This window comes from Apteryx rowi, unplaced genomic scaffold (assembly GCF_003343035.1).
Source record: "Apteryx rowi isolate R43461 unplaced genomic scaffold, aptRow1 scaffold_13, whole genome shotgun sequence".
Lineage (NCBI taxonomy): Eukaryota > Metazoa > Chordata > Aves > Apterygiformes > Apterygidae > Apteryx > Apteryx rowi.
Genome location: NW_020447530.1, coordinates 3,450,043 through 3,469,601, shown reverse-complemented (window position 1 = coordinate 3,469,601; position 19,559 = coordinate 3,450,043). Strand labels below are relative to the sequence as shown.

At 41.5% G+C, this 19,559-nt stretch overlaps 1 protein-coding gene across 2 annotated transcripts in view; it reads left to right on the top strand.

The window, feature by feature from the left end:
- NIN (ninein) overlaps nucleotides 1–19,559 on the top strand; it is a 49,150-nt gene that overhangs the window by 20,006 nt on the left and 9,585 nt on the right. For both annotated transcript variants that reach the window (XM_026056236.1, XM_026056237.1), the window contains exons 10-26: nucleotides 650–824; nucleotides 1,675–1,785; nucleotides 2,606–2,695; nucleotides 4,100–4,253; nucleotides 4,571–4,692; nucleotides 6,231–6,757; nucleotides 7,482–9,554; nucleotides 10,761–10,886; nucleotides 11,542–11,611; nucleotides 12,159–12,374; nucleotides 12,778–12,891; nucleotides 14,235–14,357; nucleotides 14,921–15,034; nucleotides 15,838–15,984; nucleotides 17,116–17,295; nucleotides 17,911–18,060; nucleotides 18,642–18,740. In XM_026056236.1, coding sequence (XP_025912021.1) covers nucleotides 650–824; nucleotides 1,675–1,785; nucleotides 2,606–2,695; nucleotides 4,100–4,253; nucleotides 4,571–4,692; nucleotides 6,231–6,757; nucleotides 7,482–9,554; nucleotides 10,761–10,886; nucleotides 11,542–11,611; nucleotides 12,159–12,374; nucleotides 12,778–12,891; nucleotides 14,235–14,357; nucleotides 14,921–15,034; nucleotides 15,838–15,984; nucleotides 17,116–17,295; nucleotides 17,911–18,060; nucleotides 18,642–18,740 — 4,591 coding nt within the window. The remainder of the gene's footprint in view (nucleotides 1–649; nucleotides 825–1,674; nucleotides 1,786–2,605; nucleotides 2,696–4,099; nucleotides 4,254–4,570; nucleotides 4,693–6,230; nucleotides 6,758–7,481; nucleotides 9,555–10,760; nucleotides 10,887–11,541; nucleotides 11,612–12,158; nucleotides 12,375–12,777; nucleotides 12,892–14,234; nucleotides 14,358–14,920; nucleotides 15,035–15,837; nucleotides 15,985–17,115; nucleotides 17,296–17,910; nucleotides 18,061–18,641; nucleotides 18,741–19,559) is intronic.

Here is a 19,559-nt window from a genome sequence, read left to right as displayed (position 1 = left end):
GGACGGCCAGCCGCAGGGCATGAGTCACTTCTGCGTGTCCTACCTGGTGTTGCAGGTGTTTGGTGTTGCAGGTACTCAGTAACTGAGGTAGGGGCTTGGGGGGAAGGGTGGGAGACGTGTGAGTACTTGCAATTTAACTGAAAGCTGGTTTGGACCTGTCCTTGATTTGAACTGTGTGTTTGGGCAAGTTGAAGCAATTCTGTGCTTTCCCCACCTGCCAGACCCTTCTGCAGGTCCCGGAGAGACCTGGTCCTAGCTTCCATCTCTCTTTCAGCATCTCAGCCCTTGCTCTGGTCACCTTGGTGTCCTTGTGTTCAGTTTGCCTTCCTAGTTAGGTGGTGTGTGCTGATGTGAAATTGAAAATATTAATTACACTGGTGGCAGAAAAATCAGATTTAATCCTAAGACAGCATCTCTGACCAGACCACGGGTTGCATATCTAAAATTCCCCGAGTACCACGTAGCTGGTCTGTACTACTAATCCAAGCATTGCTGCGTTTCTCCCAAGCAGTCTTTTCAGCCTGGTAAGTGCCAATGCTGATATGAGCAGATGGCTTCACATGTGATGACTGCCACGGAGCTTAATTCACAGCGATATTTGCTGCCTACTTCTTTTCATGAGCTTTCCTTACCTTTGATGCCTTAATAGGAAGCTGGATGAGGAATACAAAGAACGAATTGCGGCTTTGAAGAATGAGCTCCGGAAAGAGCGAGAGCAAATTCTGCAGCAGGCTAATAAACAGCGTCTGGACCTGGAGCAGGAGATTGAAAAGCTGAAAACGGAGGAGAACTACATCCGTGACCGCCTCACCCTTTCCCTAAAGGTACCCGGGACTAAATGCAAACGGGATTTTCCCACAAAAGGCCAGGCTGCCTAATAGTGGGGAAGAGCGCTTGCAATTTAGTGCTTGTTGAGATGATCTATTACTGCATCTTGTGCTAGTTGAAACTAATTTTAGCTGCAAGATAGAGGCGCATCTGTGTTTTTGGGTCACCTCAATAGGTTATTCCTTGGATTTCTGTTGCCGTTGTGTGCAGAATACGCATGGGTACAGCGCTCAGGGGTTGTTTTGCTTTGGCAGCCTGACTGTCCAGCTAGCAGATAATGCATCTTGACAAGGTTTAAAATACTGCCTCGAAAATCTCTAAAACAAGTTTGCGGTTATTCCCTTTCAAAAATGATCTGCTGCCTAATGACTTTTTTGAACATGACAGCTGCCTTACCTTAACTTGACTTAATCTTTTAAACTGGGCAAAAGTTAAGGTAACGGTGTTGTCTTACAAACAATCTCAAAAGTCCTGACAGTCAGACGGAGGTAATATACCTTTTAAAGATGTTCAGGAGAGCAGCTTTAAAGGCACTGGCCATCCCATGAGTGCTAGGAAAACTGTAAAATATTCCTTCTGAAGCAGTGATAGGAAAACTGAGAGGAGTCGCGGGATACAGCAGTGCATGCTTTGTAGGCTGTTTGCAAGCCCGAGCTTCAAGCATCTTGTTTTAATGTGACAAGAGGAGTGGTGCATGCATGGATGATAGAAAACAAATTCGCAATTCCTATCGCTAGCAGAAATTGTTAATGTTGTGACTTGATCAGAAGGCTGTTATGAGTTAGCATTTTGAAAAGGAAAACATTAGTAAATGGTAAAGCTGCTGGTGGGTTTGGTTTTGTTTAGGAAAACAGCCGTTTGGAAAGCGAGCTGTTGGAAACTGGAGAAAAACTGGCCGAGTATGAAAGTCTGGCAAGCAAACTGCAGAGGAACTTGGAAAATGTCCTGGCTGAGAAGGTAAGTCCCTCCTCTTTCCATTACGTGTTCAGAATTAAACCTCTCTTGAATTACTACACTCGAGATGCCAAATTAACTACTAGCAGGAGGCTCTTGGGTCAATGAGCTATCTAACTATGACCAAGCCAGGGTGCCGAGTTGCACAGCGTACTCAGCTCGTATAGACAGCTTGACTTGAGCTCCGGTTAAGGAAATTACTGATGCTTCAGCTTAGGTGTAGTGTTAAATTAACTGACAGTAGAGCCCTACAGCGAAACAGTCACTCCACAAATCTGCAGGGATTTTTCTTGTCCCAGTAGACAGACTTGGATAGACCCAGTATGCAGGTCCTTTCTGGGGAAGCTGTTAAATGCAGACATCTTTACTCGGTTAAACTTCAGCTGCAAATGGAAGTGAAAATATGAGCATGGTGGGGTTACAATAAACCGTTCAGAATATCAGTTTCTGAAAAGGCATTTCTGTGTATGCACGTCTATAGACAAATGCATGTATACTGGGGTTTTTGCCTGATATTCCAGACTTTAAGGTTGGAGTTGTTTATCTCAACAAACTACAGTTACTTTCTACATATATTAAATTAGAAAGGTATCATGTGGAATCAAAGTTAGTAGCTGATATAAGAACTATGGTGAAAATAACAGCTAGTATTTGCTAGGGAAGTTGTTGTTTGTCCCCTACCAGAAGGGAAGCAGAGCTTCTATATTAAAAAATAAAATAGAGGAAAGAGGGAGAAGGCTGCAAGACTGCTGAAGAATTGCATCTTGGCTGCAAGCAGGGGTATTTGGAGGAAGCGTAACTGGATGGTTTTCATGCTTTTCAGTTTGGTGATCTCGATCCCAGCAGCGCGGAGTTCTTCCTGCAGGAGGAGCGGCTGGCGCAAATGAGAAGCGAGTACGAGCTGCAGTGCCGGGTGAGCTGGGCTCTGGGACTGGAGACTCGGCACTGATGCCCGATGTACGGATGTTCACTGAAAATGTTCTCGCTGGAAACTGCGGCCAAGAGCAGCAGCACGCATGCCCCACTGCCGCTTTGTTTCCTGCCCAATGACTCTTTCTTACGCTAACCCAAGCTCTTGGATGGGGGAAAGCCCCCTCCGCAGAGGCAAATGCTCGAGCGAAGGGATGAGGTGCCTTGAGGGTGGACTGGGGTAGGGTTTATGGAGCCTCCTTTGATCAGCGGGTGTAAACTTAGCTTACTCAATACATGGTTATGCACTAGCTGTTTTCTGACTTGTGAAATAGCTTTGCCCTAGTTTAAAGTCAGAGATGCAAGAATTAACAACAGGAATACGATGTATAGGAGTTCTGTTGGTGGTTTCTAGAACAGTAGTATTTTAGGCAAATAAAACTAAACTTAAAGCTTGTCTTCTCCTCCTCCTCACAAATCTTGTGCAGCCAAGTACTTTAAGGTAGGCCTAAAAGTATCTATGTACGTATCTATTTTCTGATGACTATTACGGTTACGTAGCATACGCATTCAGCTCATCTGTTCTGCATTATCCTTTTTGTTCAGTAAAGGACTATCTTGACAAAAGGTTGTGCGTAATTTGAAGCAGCACAGTAGCTCTGCTAAGAAGCTGCAGTTTAAAACCAAAGATTTTTCTAAAACTAGTTGCTGAATTAAATTAATACGTCTGGATAAGATTTTGCTTGAATATGCAACTGATTTTTTGAGTGCTGGCTGATCTGAATCAGTCTCGAAGGCTCATTTTTCTGAGCCTTTCAAATCTGCCAAACTGTGTTAAACACATTCATGGATTCATTTTCCTCAGTAAACACTGTTCATTGAACTCGGTGCATCACATTTGGCACAAACGCTTGGGATATTCTGCTTGGCAAGCGGGCAGAAGTACCAGATGGCAAATGCAGTAATGAGGATATCTCTTTCCCAATTCAATCTTTTGCTGTTGATTTGATTTTTTTTTTTTTTCAAAGTAGAAAGGTGTTTGAGGTGTTTCTCGAATATGTTCAAAATGTTCCTAAGTTGCTGCCTATAAAAAGATAATGGGAGAAGGAATATAGCGAAAGGTACCAGAGCATGGTGTGCTTCGAATGTGAAACATTATGCATGTTTTCAATCTGAAGCCTGTTCTGCTGTTTCGGTGCGTAAACACATCTGTGCCACTTGCACAGGTGGGAGCCTGGAGAAGGATGGTGGTATTTTGCTGCTAGGAGAGTGACTGTTAAAATATTATTGGCAAGGCTTTACCTGCAGTAATTGCCTCCTGAATGCCTTGTCATTAGTGGGCAGGCTGGTTACGGGTGTTCATTTGCCTTGGTTTGTCTCATTCAGGCTGCTTTTCTTCCTCCCTCAGGAGTTGCAAGATCAAATAGATGAGCTGCAGTCCGAGCTGGAAGAGTATCGTGCTCAGGGCAAAGTGTTCAGGCCTTCTCTGAAAAACTCACTGTCGGAAGAGTTTGACATGGATATTAAAAATCACAGTAATAGTGGCATTGAGCCTGACCAAGGTAAAATGTATTTCCTATATGGCAAACTTCTATCTATAGATATTTATGGTAACTTTTTAGATACAATTACGTAACCCTTCCCAAATCTTCACAGTGAGACTCCTTGAACAGCACCTCCATTTTGCTATTTAATACTAGGTGGAGTATGGCTGCTGTAGTATAATTAAAGCTAAAATGAATGTTTATAGTTTCTAGCTAGGTATGTGCGACTGGAATTTGAGCGAGCTGTAGTAGCTGCCTAAACAAAAAGTGATGAAATAATTCAGCTGAAAATGTAGCTCTTTGGGTTTCAAGAATATATATAATTATTTTCAAAGGACTTGGATCAGAAGACTGTAACCCATTAAATATGAGCATAGAAGCAGAGATGGTTATTGAACAAATGAAGGAGCAACATGACAGGGATGTACATCACCTCCAGCAGGAGCTTGAAGACACAGTAAGCTACTTTAACTTAATACAAAACTTCAGAACTCTTCCGGTCTCTTCCTACGAGCGGGATGGTCTTGGGAAAAGGACTTTGTTTTGTATTTCTGTTCAAATTATGACCCTTCCGTGAATCTGGGCCAGCCTCTACCTTCCCTGCTCCCTCTGCATATCGCTCTGTACCTGAGCAGCGCTGGAGAGGGCTGAATGAATGAATGCTGCGTTATAGCTGCCCACTGGCTGGTGAAAGGAGTGAGCCTTTCGGATGCGGTATTGCATTTCCTGTCCTGAAAGCCTGGTCCACCTGAATTAGTCGCTTCAGTCACGCTGGTGTGGAATAACTGTGGGTTAGAAAAGCTGCCAGCGGGAGTCCGTGTTGGTAAATGCTGTGCTTGTGCAGCCTGGTGGTGTCGAAATGTGATCTGTGCCGTGCGAGGATGGAAACTCTACTGTTACAACACCTGTCCTGATGAAAACGTGCAGTCAGGTCCCCATCTTCTGGGCGTGGATCTCTTGGCTTGCAGACTAATCTTGCCACGTGTGCCAAAATACCTGGCTCTAGGTGGAACGAGACAGGCTTATGAGGTTGGGGGCAGCTCAGCGCACATGTACTGCGCTGGGTCCAAAACCAGGTTTGGGTAGCAATGCCAGCAAGGTCTGCTGGCCCAGAGTGGCCCATCCCTGTCCTGGGGTGGGTGTCCTGCACATCCCACTGTGTCCAGCCCTGGGAGGGCTAGTTAGCTTAGCACAGCTTTGTGCACAGCACGACACCCACCTCCAACCCGCACTAGTGTCTGCATGAAGGTTATGGTGTTTCTAAGCAAATAAAACCTACCCTTCTCAGGTCACACGCACTGATATAGAGGTGCCCAGGCTTGTTCTGTGCGACTTGGTTCAGGACCAGAAGCAGAGGGTCCTTGCAGGCTTCCCTTGCACCTGCTATACCAGTACCCACCTCCAGATATGAGCTGATTATACATGTATTCATTTCGAGTATGGCATAACGCAAGTGCACTGACACTGCATTGACAAAGCCGACAACTCCCTGCCCTGATTAGCAATGTGGAATGAGGGGGGAGCAACAAAATATTACCCTGAAAATCATAACTTCTCTTTAACAGTTTGCAGAGAAACATGAGACAAAACCTTCTTAAAGGGAAAGCCCTTCACTGCCTCTTAACTTGGGAATGCTTTTGAAAAAGCACTTGGTGAAATAAAAAGGAGTCCATCTGCAATTTGTGAAGTGGATTAGGACTTAAATTGTTAATGGCTTCTCTCTGCTTTCACAAATCTGCTTAATGGAAAAGCATGAATTTCACTGGCTTGTACATGAAAATCATATTTACTCCAGTAAGAAATTAAGCTGAGCACTTTATCATTCTTTGCAGGGGAAACCAATGTAAGATGCTAATGTGTAAATCAAAATATGCTATAGAGTATCTAGAAATATATAATATAGAGATAACATTTCTATAGAATATGTAACATTTTCTGTAGAAAATCTTTCTATATTTTTGTAGAAAACGAATCAATCTATTTCCCTTCTTGTAGGTGAGTCATTATGAAAAGCAGCTAGATGAGACAAAAATCCACTGTGAAAAGGAGCAAGAAGATATGAGGAAGAAGTATGCTGAAGAGATGCATGTCATGGAAAAGCAAATTATTGGCCTTAAAAACCAAATTGCAGAACTGCAGGGAGAAACGGCAGTGCTCCGAGAACAACAAGAGAGGCTTGGCTGTAAACATAATGATGAGAAAAATAAATTGCAAATAAGCTTCAATGAGGAAAAAGCAAATCTGCAAGAATTACTCCGGCAGGAACATGAAGAAGACGTTCGAGTTAAACTGGAGGAGGTAAACGAGAAGTTTAGCCGAGAACGGGAAGAACTGATTCAAAACGGTGTCTGGGTGGAAGAAAAGATGAGAGTTTTAGTGCAGACTCTGCAGGAAGAGAAGGGAGAGCTAGAACGTGACTTCCGTGAGCGGTTGAAAAGGGTGGCAGAAATGCATGCCCTGGAGAAAGAGGAGCTACAGCAAGAATTGCTGAGGAAGCACAGACAGGAACTGGAGGAGGAAAGGTGAGTGCTGTCGCTGGTGGTGATGTCTGCTGACCTTGATTGCTTGCCATGTTGACCAAGGTAAAGCTAGCGCAGAAATTACTCCAGATGCTTAATTCAAGTGCGTTAGCTGTACAGTGCCATTACCTGTTTTATTCCAGAACACTGATAGGTGGGTATCCAGGAGTTTTTTCTTTTGACCTTTCTCAAGCAGATATTTATATTGATTTGTAGCTCATCCAGAGGTAACAATACTGTTAAAGTATAAAAAAAACAAAAACAGCCATGATTAATTTGAGCTCTATTCAGTATCCCTGTGCTCCACGATCCTTTGTACTTAAAAACTCTGAAAATCCAAATGCTTTTTTTCCAAAGTAGTAAATGGATGGAAGGTGAATGTGTTTGGCTAGAGTATAGTGTCAAAGTAATTGGGACCCTACTAGGGGGGAGAACCTCTGCCTCCATAAATCCAATCACCAGTGCAGAAGGGCATGTATTGTATAAGAAACTATATCTAAGGACACTTCATGAGTTATACTCATTCCAAGGCAATTAAATTTTTTTGAAATTTCAACAGATTGTCTCAGATTTAACTTTGGCTCTCGGAAGAACTGTTTGATGGGTTTATCTAAAACTCAGTGAAAATGTAATTTTTCAGCTTGTTTTATTAAGTAGCGTAAACAGCCATTTGAATCTTTTTGAGTGAGCCTAGAGTTTAGTAATGTGTTATGTTAACCATGTTTAGGGAAAAAATGGAAAGTGACTATAACAGAAGAGCATCTCATGCAGAAACTGAGTTTTCTGTCAGCACACAAACACTTGTGAATAAATATGAAGAAACGATCCAAAATCTGGAAGGACGCTACCAACGGGAGTTGCATGAACTTGCCGAACAGCAGAGAGAGGAAAGATCTCAGTGGGAGTTTGAAAAGGATGAAGTTGTCCAGGAGGTTGCTGAAGCCCAAGAGCAACTGAAGGAAAGGCTGGCAAATGAAAAGGCTGTTTCTCTTGCCCTAACCCAGGAGAAGGAACTCCTGGAGAAAAACTTCAAGGAGGAAGTGAACAAGTTGGTGTGTGAAAAAGAACAGCTTCAGAAAGAGCTACAAGATCTGAAAAATGCTACTGAAAAGCAAGAGAACAAGTTGAGTGATAAAATAATACAACTCCAAAATGACCATGAAAAAGAGCTAAAGAACAAAGAAGAGTTTATATCCATGATGGAGGAAAATGGGAGGTTGGTTAGCCAAAAGCTGGAGAGACTTGACAGTGAACATAAGCAAGAGAAAGAAGAACTCAATTCCAAACTTCTTGCTTTAGAGAGCTTAAACAAAGACATCTGTGCAAGGGCAGAAAGAGAGAAGGCAGAGATGAATTTGGAAATCTCAAATCTTCAAGAAAAAATACAGAAATTGCAATGGGAGACCCTTAATTTTTCCACACTACAAAATCATTACAGGGTATTGGAAAATGAATATGCAAAAGCAAAAAGAAAAATTGCTTCGTTCTCTGGTATGGAGCATCCAGGAGATGATGCAGATGTTCTTAGGAGTCTGCAGAAAGTGCATGAGCAAGCAGTGAAGGAAAATGTCAGAATGGCTTCCGAGATCGTCAGACTGCAGCAAAGGCTGCAAGCCGTCGAGCGTGAGCCAGCGGGACGTGCCAGTTCTGACCATGCAAACTCTGATTCAGAACGATCCCAGCTGCAAGACACACTAGATCCCCTTGCAGAAGGGTTGCCCAGTGATTGTAAAGACACAGATAAGGGAACAGATTCGGATGTCTTTCCATTGCTGGAGGCTATTACAGACCTTACAGAAATGACTGAGGTTTGTTCCAGTTTGGAGAAGCCATGTGACGAAACTAGAGCAAAGAGCCTCGCTCCCAAGGTGCAGGTGTGTCAGGTGCCAGGAAGTACGATGGCACTGGAAACTGGTTGTAGCCACGGTTCTGACAAGAAGCAAGAGCTAGTTTCCATAGTGCCCCTGCTGCAAAAAAAGCAGAGGGATCTTGAAAAAACTCTTGAGAGAGTTCCCAGACTAAAGATGTTACACAATGATATTAGACAGAACATTCACCTGGTAAATAACAGAATAGCTACAAAAAATAAAGGCTTTTTTTCTGATGCTTCTAAGCTGCAGATTGAGCTTGAGGAGGCTGAAGAACTAACTGGCGCTTCTCTCCAGCTTGAGCATGTTTCTGGATCAACTAAAGAGAAAGGTGACCTGAAAAACACAATACCTCAGCTTTGGAAAAGGATTGAAGAGTTAGAAGAAAGATCAATGGCACAAGCTAAACTTCTGTCTTTACAAGAAGAAATTCAGGTGGAAAATGAGGGGCTGAAATCTAAAATGATAGAGTTAGCTGAAAAAAATAAAGTACTAGAAGACAATTTACCAAAGCTGAGAAGCCTTCATCGCAAACTAGAAGAAAGTAACCTAGAAACTATTAAACTCAGAGAGGAAAAAACACACCTCCTCAGAAAAGTTAAAGAACTGGAAGACATCCAAGAACAGTATGCACAAGGAAAAACAGATGCATCCAGTGAAAAGTTAAGACCGCAATGCCAACTTGGAAAAGCAGAAGAACACACTGCGGCGTTCAAAGTTCTGCAAGACAAGCATGCCCAATGTGATATCATGCTAAAAGAAAGCTCGATGGAAAAGAGAGAGCAGCAAGAGCTGAACAGAAAGCTGAAAGTTGCTCCTTTGATTAACCGAAATGACATGCACCCTCATGAAGAGAAAGAGGACTGGAGCGCAGTGACACATGGCTTGCAAAGTACATGCACTGAGCTGCAGCAAAAAGTTGATCTTTTGAGGTAATGTACACTTAAACTTTGTGGGAAACGTGCAGGCCCCACAATAATCAAACTCGCTGCTTGCTCTGCTTAGAAACTAACCTAGCGATCCACTGATTACTTTAACTTCTACTGACTTCCTTGCAGTTGCTGCATTAACAAGTAGTTTAACTTTGATTAGAAAGCAATGCCTTGGATTCTAACTACTAGTAAGCAAGCTATTTAAACGTGGATAATGAGAGTTGAAATAAGTGTGTACGATTTACTCGTCTTTGAACGTGAGCTAACGTGAACGATGGTAAAAGAGGAGCAACTTGTCAACTGTGCTGCCTGTGGATAGTCATCCTTGCAGGGTGTAGTTTATGGTAAATCGGAGACCTACATTTTACATCAAATACATGACGGTAACATTTCCAGAATGCTTTTAATTTTCATACTAATATCACCTCTTCACTCTGTTCTTTTCTAGTACCGAATGTTACTTGGAATGCTAAAAGTGCTTCAATTTTCTAAATATTTAAGTTAACGCTAGAAAATGAGTAATTTTTTCCCAGTAGAAGCACTTAGTGTTAGGAATCCATTATATGGTATAATATGGTAAATACCATTATAACAAGGAGAACATAATAGATTACCTATGTTTTTAACTGATGTATTTCAGTAAGTGCTTTTTTGGAGACCATAAAGTGGTTACAAATGACTAATTTTTGTCCAACAACGGCTTCCTGTAAGAATTTGTTCTTTCAAGAATTACACCATGCCTAAATTATTTCTCTACAGTTGCCTCTGGAAAGAAAAGGCATTTTCAAACCGTGCTGTTTCCACGCTGGTATTCCCAGCATGCTGGACTCTTGAAATAGCTGGTGAAACCGCTCACGCTTGTAGCAGTTTGCATCTTGTGTTGTGAAGCTGTTTAAAGTTATGACTAGGTTATTTGTAATTTAAGGAGTAAAAGGTATAGTACAATATTAAAGCTTGAAACTTTTACCAAGTATCTGAGGTTTTTAATTAACATTGTGCACCTTTTTTGTAAAGGCAAAAAGGCCCTTCTGAGAGGTACCCTTACTAAATGAAATGTAAAATCCACATGCAGTTGATATATAAAACTAGTTAGTAGTAGCTCTGTTTTTAAAACATCACAAGTAGTTTAGCCGTTCTGTAGCTCTTCTCCCTGCGGGCCTAGACTATAGACAAACAGTTTTAGACTGTCGCATCTCTCTGCCATAGATGTGAAGCCGAGAAGCTCAGAGAAGAAAACGCTGTTCTGAAAAATGAAGTAACTTTATTAAATGAGGAAGGTAGTGCTTCCAACCTGAAACTGAGGGAGCTAAACGGATCTCGGGAAGAAATGCGGTAAGAATTGAACGGGGTGCATCATGCGCGTGCTTTCAGGTTTCCACTGCAGCGCAGACATGGTGGTCGCATCCCTTCTCAAAGCTTTTGCATGCCAGATACTGCACGGAACTTGATTTCTAATGGCACCAGGAGATTCTCCAGCTGGCTTACAGTCTGTTTTTCACTTGCCTCAGCTTGTTCTGCCCATTCCTAGCTCTAAAGCAGGGACTTGCTTGATAGGAGGTCCGATGGCCGAGTAACACGTACGTGTCTGACTTTGCAGCAACACGGACCTACCTATGAGCAGAACTAACGCGACTCCTCTGCTTGCTGCAGCAAAGGCAGAGGGTGCTAGGCGTGTGTAGCCTTCGCACAGGCACGAAGAGGTGCAGTTTGACATGTCGCTTCAGTGTTTTGGTCTTTTGCATGGTCTTTTTTCAGGATCCTGGGAGTATCTTAGCCCCCCTAGGAAAGAAATGTGTGGGTACCTCAAAGAAGTGAGTATTCACCACGCCTACGCAAAACAGTGAGGCTAAGCAAAAAAAGAAAAAGAAAAAACCCTCAAAATTAAAAAAAAAAAAAATCCAGAATGACCATTTCTAGTGATAAGATGTCAAAACCCAGCCCATTTTTACTGCCTGTGTATATTAACAAGCTTTCTTTTTTTCCTTAGGCAAAAAATAGAGGCAGTAAGAAAGGAGAAAGTGGCTGTACAGAAGATGGTTGACAACCTGAAAAAGCAGGTATGTAGACTGAGCCTGGAATATTCTCTGTAGAAATCTTTGTGACCAGCTAAAGAAAGAATTTCATACAGCAAAGGTGGTATAAAATGGTCATTATGTGTTCAAACTTCTTGATAATAACTGTACATTCTCATTAACTGGTTTGGGTGGATATGAGGCTTTTTTGACCAGATTTGAAGACAACTGCAATGCTACTGCAACCATTTAGCTTACAGACTTGAGAGCATTTTTCCACAGTGAACTTGAAAAGTATACTTAACAGGAATATAAAATGAAAATCTTTCCTTTGTAATCTTTCTGGGTAATGCTGCAGTAGCCCATGGGAAAGGGAGGTTATGTGACTCAGCCTCCTCTTACCTCCCAGTTAGCTGGGTCTAGGAACACTGCCAGCAGTGATCCTTTGCTCGTATCCATGAGATTCTACCATCCTCCTTTTAAGGGAGTTTTGTTGTGCTAGGCAAGTAATAGAAGATTTTAATAGAAATGTTTTAAAAATCTGCTCCCCAGTGTAAAAGTACTCGTAACTGACACCGCTGTCCAAATTCAGGTAGTGGATCTGAAAACTAGGAACCAGCAGCTGGACTCTGAAAATACAGAACTTAGCCAGAGGAATTCCCAAAACCAAGCAGATGTACAGGATCTTAATCAACAGCTGGCAAGGGTACTCAAGCAAAAGGAAAGAGAAGCAGGAAAGTGTTCCTTGGAAGAATGGGAAAAGGAGAGATTGCTACTGAAAGAGGAACTGGAAAACTCTAAAATAAAGGTACAGGATAACACTGTTTCTAATGGTATGAAACAATTTTTAGGTACGCGTAAGTACCGTGGAATTAGCACCCCTTTCTCAAACTGTGCGTGGTCTTTCAAATCTGGACTTTCCCAAGTGCTAGCCGCAAACGTACATGCAGGCGGGGATGGGGGTGGGAAGGGAAGGCAGAGGCTGCTTTCTGGGTGCCGTTAGGAAGGGAAACAGAAGTAGGCAGTCCTGTCTTGCAAATGGATCTTGGTGATGCTACATACTTCCACCCCCACGTTCCAGCATGCCTGTTTTGTTCAGTCCAGTGCCATCCCAGCATTAACTCCTGTCACTGGCCGGAACATCCCCGGCTTACCTCTGTTACTCTGCCTGTCTCTTTAAGTTGAAGTCTGAGCCTTTAATTTTTTTCCAGTCATCAAATATGGTGTCTTCCTTGGAGATGGAGCTGTCAAAAATGAAAGTTCAAGCTCATATATTGGAGCAGGAAAACCACGTCCTCAAGCAGGAGCTGGAGAAAACAAAACAGGTATGGCAGCTTATTTGACTACAGTTATCTAACGGGTTTATTCCCCCAACATCCAGCAGGAATGTGGCGCTCAATGTGCCCTGCTCTCTTCTCTTGCCTGGGTCTGAGATGTGGTGGGGGGTCTGTTTTTCTCTTTTTGAAGAAAGGCCATAGCAAAAAGGGAAAAGACAGACTTTGACAATGAAAGCAAAGCTATAAAGCTTAAATCAATATATTAGGCTCTTCTGGTTTGTAGAAATAGGGGATGGGTTGGGGAGACACTGTACTGCACTGGGGTTCTTCAGCCATAGAGCCAGCTGGTCATATGGACATAGCTCCAGCAAAGGCCTGCTCCCTTTCAGCACGTCCTCTAGAGGAGAATTCCTACTGCTAAAATCCATCTGGAGACATTGATGTCTCTTAACTTCTAAGGAAAATTGCCTGGAGTGTTTGGTAGTTGATAGGAGCATGGTTCAATAGGCTGTAAATACAAGTTAATAATCATAGATAATACAAGGCTGCGAATGAGTTTTAGCCCCCCCTTATCGGGGCTCCACAAAGTCATTTTCTTTACAGAGTAAAGCACTCATTTGATGTACCCAATGCTTGGGACTGATAATGGCCTTAAAAAGCAAAAGCGGATGAAGCCTATTCAGTAGAGAGTGGATTGTGGCTTGAGTGTAATTAAGGACAGAAGATTGAGCAAAGAGAGCACAGGAGGAGGCAGAGTTAAGCTAAAGGACTGGTGTTAAATGGGAAAGGGACCAGAAGTCAGCAGTACAGTGGGTTTTTTTCCCCTTCCTTGGAAGTTGGTATCCAAAGCCTTCTCTGCCTCAGAGGTTATAAGTTGAATGCTGACATGTCCTTGTAGAAAGACTTCCAGATCTGTTACAGTTTGTTTACAAAGATAACAAAAAACACCATAAACACAACCAGTGAAAATCTATGGGCTCGGCCTGCAGAAGCTTCACTTTCTATTGAAATTGCTGTCAGACCACCTGACTGATCCTATATTAAACCACGTATTTTGATAACTATTTTTTTTTAACTGTAACATTGATATGCCTCCTGTGAGATTAGCAGTACCTGTCTGCTGGCCTCTGGTAGGACAAGGGGAAAAGACGAGCCCTAAAGCAAATCTGACGGATCGCAGAGCAACTGGAGAAGCCTTAGCACTGCTGTTGCAGGAAGGAGGTCTTGGATCATACAAACGGGGCACCAAAATGCCCTCTGTTCCTACCTTTTACGCTCTATCCAGAGTGTGATATTTAGCCCTGGGGACAGGAGAAATCTTCTTATAACACTTTCATGTAAAATTCTGAAACAGCACAGAAATGCAACTGTGAGGGGTTTGTTTTCTACAGCTGCCCAGATGTTCTGATCTCTCTGACCTTCAAAATGAAGTTTCTAGCTTACTTACTAAAAATGAAAAGCTGCTGAAAGAAAAAGAAGCCCTGAGTGAGGAATTAAACAGGTGTATTGATAAGGTAAGAAAGGACTGCAAATTCATGTCTCTGCCTACATGCTATTACATGAGCTGTTTAATTCTGCAAGCTGTTAAATGCTTTTACCACTATCTGTATCACCCTTAGCTGTAAAACTACTTTGGATTTTTTTCTTACCTTCAAGCCAGATAAACACCTAATCTCCTCCGCTGTTTATTTTTCCTAGCTGATCTTAGAGAGGAAGCTTAAATTCTGGGGCACAGCTTTACTATAATTCGATTAGGTAGCAAATTCCAAACGTTGCAAGGAACACAGAGGCCTGGATACAAATATTGCAGCAGGACAAGGAAGCCTGTGTTCTCACGTTTGTCTCGTAGCCCTAATGTATTACAAGTTCGTAATTCTAAACTCAAGCAGCATAACTAGCGCTATAAATAAACATCCTGTTGTTGTGTGGAGACTGGGAGGGAGGAGGGAGCTGAGGGTTTTGGCTCTCCTGCTTTTTCTTTGCATAGCTGTAACTCCATCTAGCTTAACTCTCAGAGTCAAACTGAGTTAAAGAAAATCCTGGATGATTCTGGTTTACAGATGTAATCTTATTTCAGGTAGCCAAAGTAAGCTTCTTAGAGAATGCAATTGCCAGCTTGAAGCAGGAACAGAAGTCCTGGGAACAACAGAGTCAGACATTGAAAACGCAGCTCGCAGTTTCACAAGAAAAGGTATAATAGTGAGTTTTGTTATAGCCCTGGATCAAAAGCTTTTTAAAAATCTTTTGGAGCACTTTTTCATAAAAGTAGCTCTCTTCTAGTATGGGCAAAGATGTCATGCAGCTAATAATGGACATTTTCATGGGCTTTCGGAGTGACATTTTTAAAGAACAAGAGGAAACTTGTTAAGTGGCATGAGGGATTTTCTTCCCGAGAATAAGCTATGTTGTTTTGCATCTAGAGCCAAGTTCCTTTGCCTATTCATTCTTCCCAGTTATCCCCAGTATACTCCAAAGCTACTGCCTCCTGCTCTTCTGGTGGTAGCTTGTTTCTTACCAGTCAAGGGAGGGGAAGAGAAAAGGCCTTTTGCTTGGCTGACTATGTTTGGGGTTCCTTGGTGGCCACAGGCTGCCAAGAAGAATAAATAACTCAAGATAAATCTCCTTCTCCCAGTCCATCACATTAAACATTCTGGGGTGGGAGATGTATATTTGTTGACGGCAGCATTTCTGCCATAACAAAGACTGTGTGGCTACTAATTTGGAAGACAATTTCAGAGAATCATTCAGTATTTTTTTAGGAGGCTGGCAATATTACAATTTCTTCATTCCTCTTTTTATCAGAGAGATCCTAAATATTTGTGTGATTTGTGACATTATATATATATATACACACATCCTAGCAGAAAAACCACTCTTACCCAACTTATTCACCATTTAAGTAGTCGGTGTAATAGAACCATTTTTTCTTCAAATTAGTTGCTCACAAGAAATCTTGGTAGAGCGGATACAAAGCTGTGTTCCTGGGTGTTGCAGGCTCAGAGTCTAGACGAAACACTGCAAAATACCAACCTCCAACTGTCCCGACTGAAAGCAGACTTACGGGTGGCGCAGCAGGAGAAGGAAACCCTTAAACAGGAAGCGGTGTCCTTGCACAAGCAACTGCAGAACGCCAATGAAAAGGTAACTCTGACTTCTCAGAAGACGGGCGTACTAAAATGGCACTGGCTTGCAATTAAACTGCCTCCGAGTTGATCAGCTTTGCATGCCAGAATTTGCAGATATGTTAAGCGCTGCTTTTCTGTAGCCACTCACTGTATTCAACTCATTTTTAGTTTTTTTAGGTTGTCAACAACAAAGCCACAAACAGTGCTATGGACTTAAACAAGTAGACTCTGAATTATGTAACCATTGATTCTTTTGTAAACACAAGTGATAAATAGCCTAATGGAGCTAAAAGGAGATGGGTACAGAAAAGTCCTATTTTAATCCTTTTTTCTGTATTTACTAGTTTTCCATTTTAAAAAATGTTAACTTGCAAGATTGTATATAACGTGCAGATTTATGGTAACTTATTCTTAAAATCTGTCTCTGGATGTTAGGGACAGTCTGTGATCAATCTCCTAAGTTTTAAATATAGCTTTCTCTACAAGTGTTTATGCTTCCCCAAAATAAACCTTTCCCCCCAAAAAAATCTGTGGACAAAGTATGAATTCACAGACATCACACTATAAACATACTAACAGCCAAACTAGTGATTGATAGGGAGGTGAAGGGCACAGTATTATAACAGCCTTTCTTTTTTTAATTGATGAGCAGCTATAACTGAAGGAGGTTGTAGACAGCAATCTTGTGATTAGTATTATGAATTCAGATACTAATTTTGCTTGTTTGGCATGTAATTAAGGAATATTTAATGTCCACATGGAAAAGAGGCTGTTTCAGAGTTGTATAACAGGAACTAAATTACAGTTATTACTGAATAATACATAATACTGAGTTCTATTATTTAGCTGATGAGGCTGTGAAATAGTGCAAATTGCTTTTTTATATTGTTGAGCTATGTGCACTCGTATTAACCATTCTGGCATTTAGCTATTATCTGTGATTTCAGCTAAGGGAACCACTTTGTTTTTGCACTGTGATTAGCATGTTGGGTTTCCTGCTGAAAAATGATATGTAGGCTGGGAGGAAGGCAGGAATCCTTTAACTTAAGCGTCTACAGTTACTGAAAGCCTATTAAAACCCCTCTGAATAGAGAAAATGTCTGCTTCTTTGTTTAAGGCCTAACCCTGCAATTCTGTCTGTCTTAAGAACCGGGTTCTAGCACTGGCTGTGCCTTCCTCAGGGCTGCAGGACCAACAGAAGAAATTACACTGGGATGAACTGGATCAGCTGACAAAACAGGAGCAGCAGCTGCTAAGACAAGAGAACGAGAGATTACAGAGAGAAGTCCAGAACACTAAAGCAGATCTAACTCATTCCAGGGAGAAGGTAACTCGGACGAGCTACCAGACCACAACAGGCGGTCACTGCATGCTAGGCAAACCTTAATGATTCATTTTTGCAGTGAATGATACAGAAGAATATAGTTCATTAGTTTTCAACAGAAATGTTTGTAGAAAGATTGCATAATGAGAAAGCTTTCTTACATACTTGCACTGAGCAGTGCAAAGAGCACTGAGTGCAGAGAGCAGACACTCTTGCAACATTTCACACAATGGCCCCTTTTAAAAAGAAAATCCTGAACATAACTCATCGAAGATTCTGGTCTGATTTTCAGTAACACTCTTCACTTAGGGGAAAGAAAAGAAAAAAAAAAGATTCTTAATATTCCTAGCATTCTTCCTGTTCTGTTTTTTGGCTCACAGTATTAAGCAAATTATGGGGAGGAGGAAGGGAAAGAATGACACAGTGCTCAAAGCTAAAGGTCAAAAATTGTTACAATTAGGAAATTGGTACTTGATGTTTTAGATGAACTAGACGCAATTTGATTTGCAGTGGATTGTCAGCTTTGACTTAGTGGACAGTGTTGGAAACCTCACTAAGAAACTGTTTCTGAATGGTCTGGAATGTCTTTCTACATTTGTTCATCTCTGTTCTCTTTAGATCCGCCAGCTGGAATCTACTGTTCTTTCTCTAAAGCACCAAAAGCATCAAAGCCAGTCAGGTATCGTCAAAGCCATAGAGCAAGAGAAGTTAAGCTTGAAGAGGGAGTGCGAACAGCTTCAGAAGGAGTTGTCCTCTGCAAACAGGAAGGTTAGTTTCAGATGGTAAATACGTGACTGTGGCTTCAATGTAGTACTTGCAGCTTTTCATCTCTAAGAGCTAATACGGTAATTTTCTTCTTTTACTTAGTCTTGTGCTGTTTAATGTCTCTTATTATGAATCCCCATCTCAAGGAGCCTGTAATCTTTTGTTTTGCGCTTCTGTAGAGCATGCTACCACAGGGCTGTAGGCTGTGCCGATGTGCTGCAGGAATTCTAGTCAGTACAAACCGTTCAGGGGTGGAACACGGGAACCACAAACAAAACACAGGCTCTTTTCAAGTGTTCTGCAATACACGGCTCCCATATGCTCCATTCAGATTCCCATATGCTCCCTTTTCAGATTCAAAGTTGGTTACCCTGCCTGTTCTTTGGCACTTGTGTTAAACACGCTGTCTACATTTAGTCTTAGATATCGCTTTTACCAAAACATGTTACACTTGTCCAAATGCTTACTTGCATCTCGTAATCATGAATTGTCTTGATATGCAGTGATTCATGACTTGCATACTGAATAAAATGGATAAAATGAGAAACTGTTACCTTTCTAAGGAAAGTTCTTGTCTCTAATAGATCAGTCAGATGAATTCTCTTGAACGTGAACTGGAAACCAGCTCAGAAAACGAAGGGCTAAGAAAAAAGCAAGTCAAACTGGATGATCAGTTAATGGAGGTACTTTCCAATAATGTTAACTACACTGAACAGTGTGGAGGTTTATCAGTATCTCACTGAATCTATGAATTTATTAACATTTTTTTCTAGATGTGTAGAAACATAGGGAACTGATCAAAGCCAGACAAATTAATCTCTTCTAACATCCATCTAATCTCATCATCTTTAACAATCAAGATGTTGCAGTGGGACAAACATGCTTCTATGAAGCACACTGTGGTTTATCATAATTCATGTGAGGCTTCAGATTTAAAAATCAGATAGCAAAGAAACTTCTGCGCTTGGGGACAAGGCTGACATTTTCCTGTTCCTTCCTAAAACATGTAACCTCAAGTTTCCTAACTAATATCTGAGTAATGCTATTAATGTAGAAAAATTGTTCTTATTTATTATGGGAGTACTTTGCTGAATTTAAACCTATCTTATCTAGAGCATGGTAGAATAACAATTTAGGCAACTTGCTGTTAATCCAAAGGCATGAATGAAAACTTCAGTTGAGTTTCTTCCCAAGAAACCAGTCTTAAATGAGGATGCTCGTTTATTATTACTAGAGTCAGATCACGCTGGATGTTAAATTATTGTCTTTCTCAGGTATCCTTGGCTACAGAAATAGGCATGCTTAACTATGTTAGGTTAGTGTATATCTTAAGGTCAGGACAGACCTTTGAGTTGCCTCTCAGCTCTTTTGCTTAAACTTGATGCCTTGAATTTGAGTTAAAGAAAAGACAAACAAAAATTTTGACTTGTTCCCTAAATCAAAATACATTCTAGATGAGTCTTTTGCAACACTGTTTTTTAAAAGACTTTGTGTTTTTCATC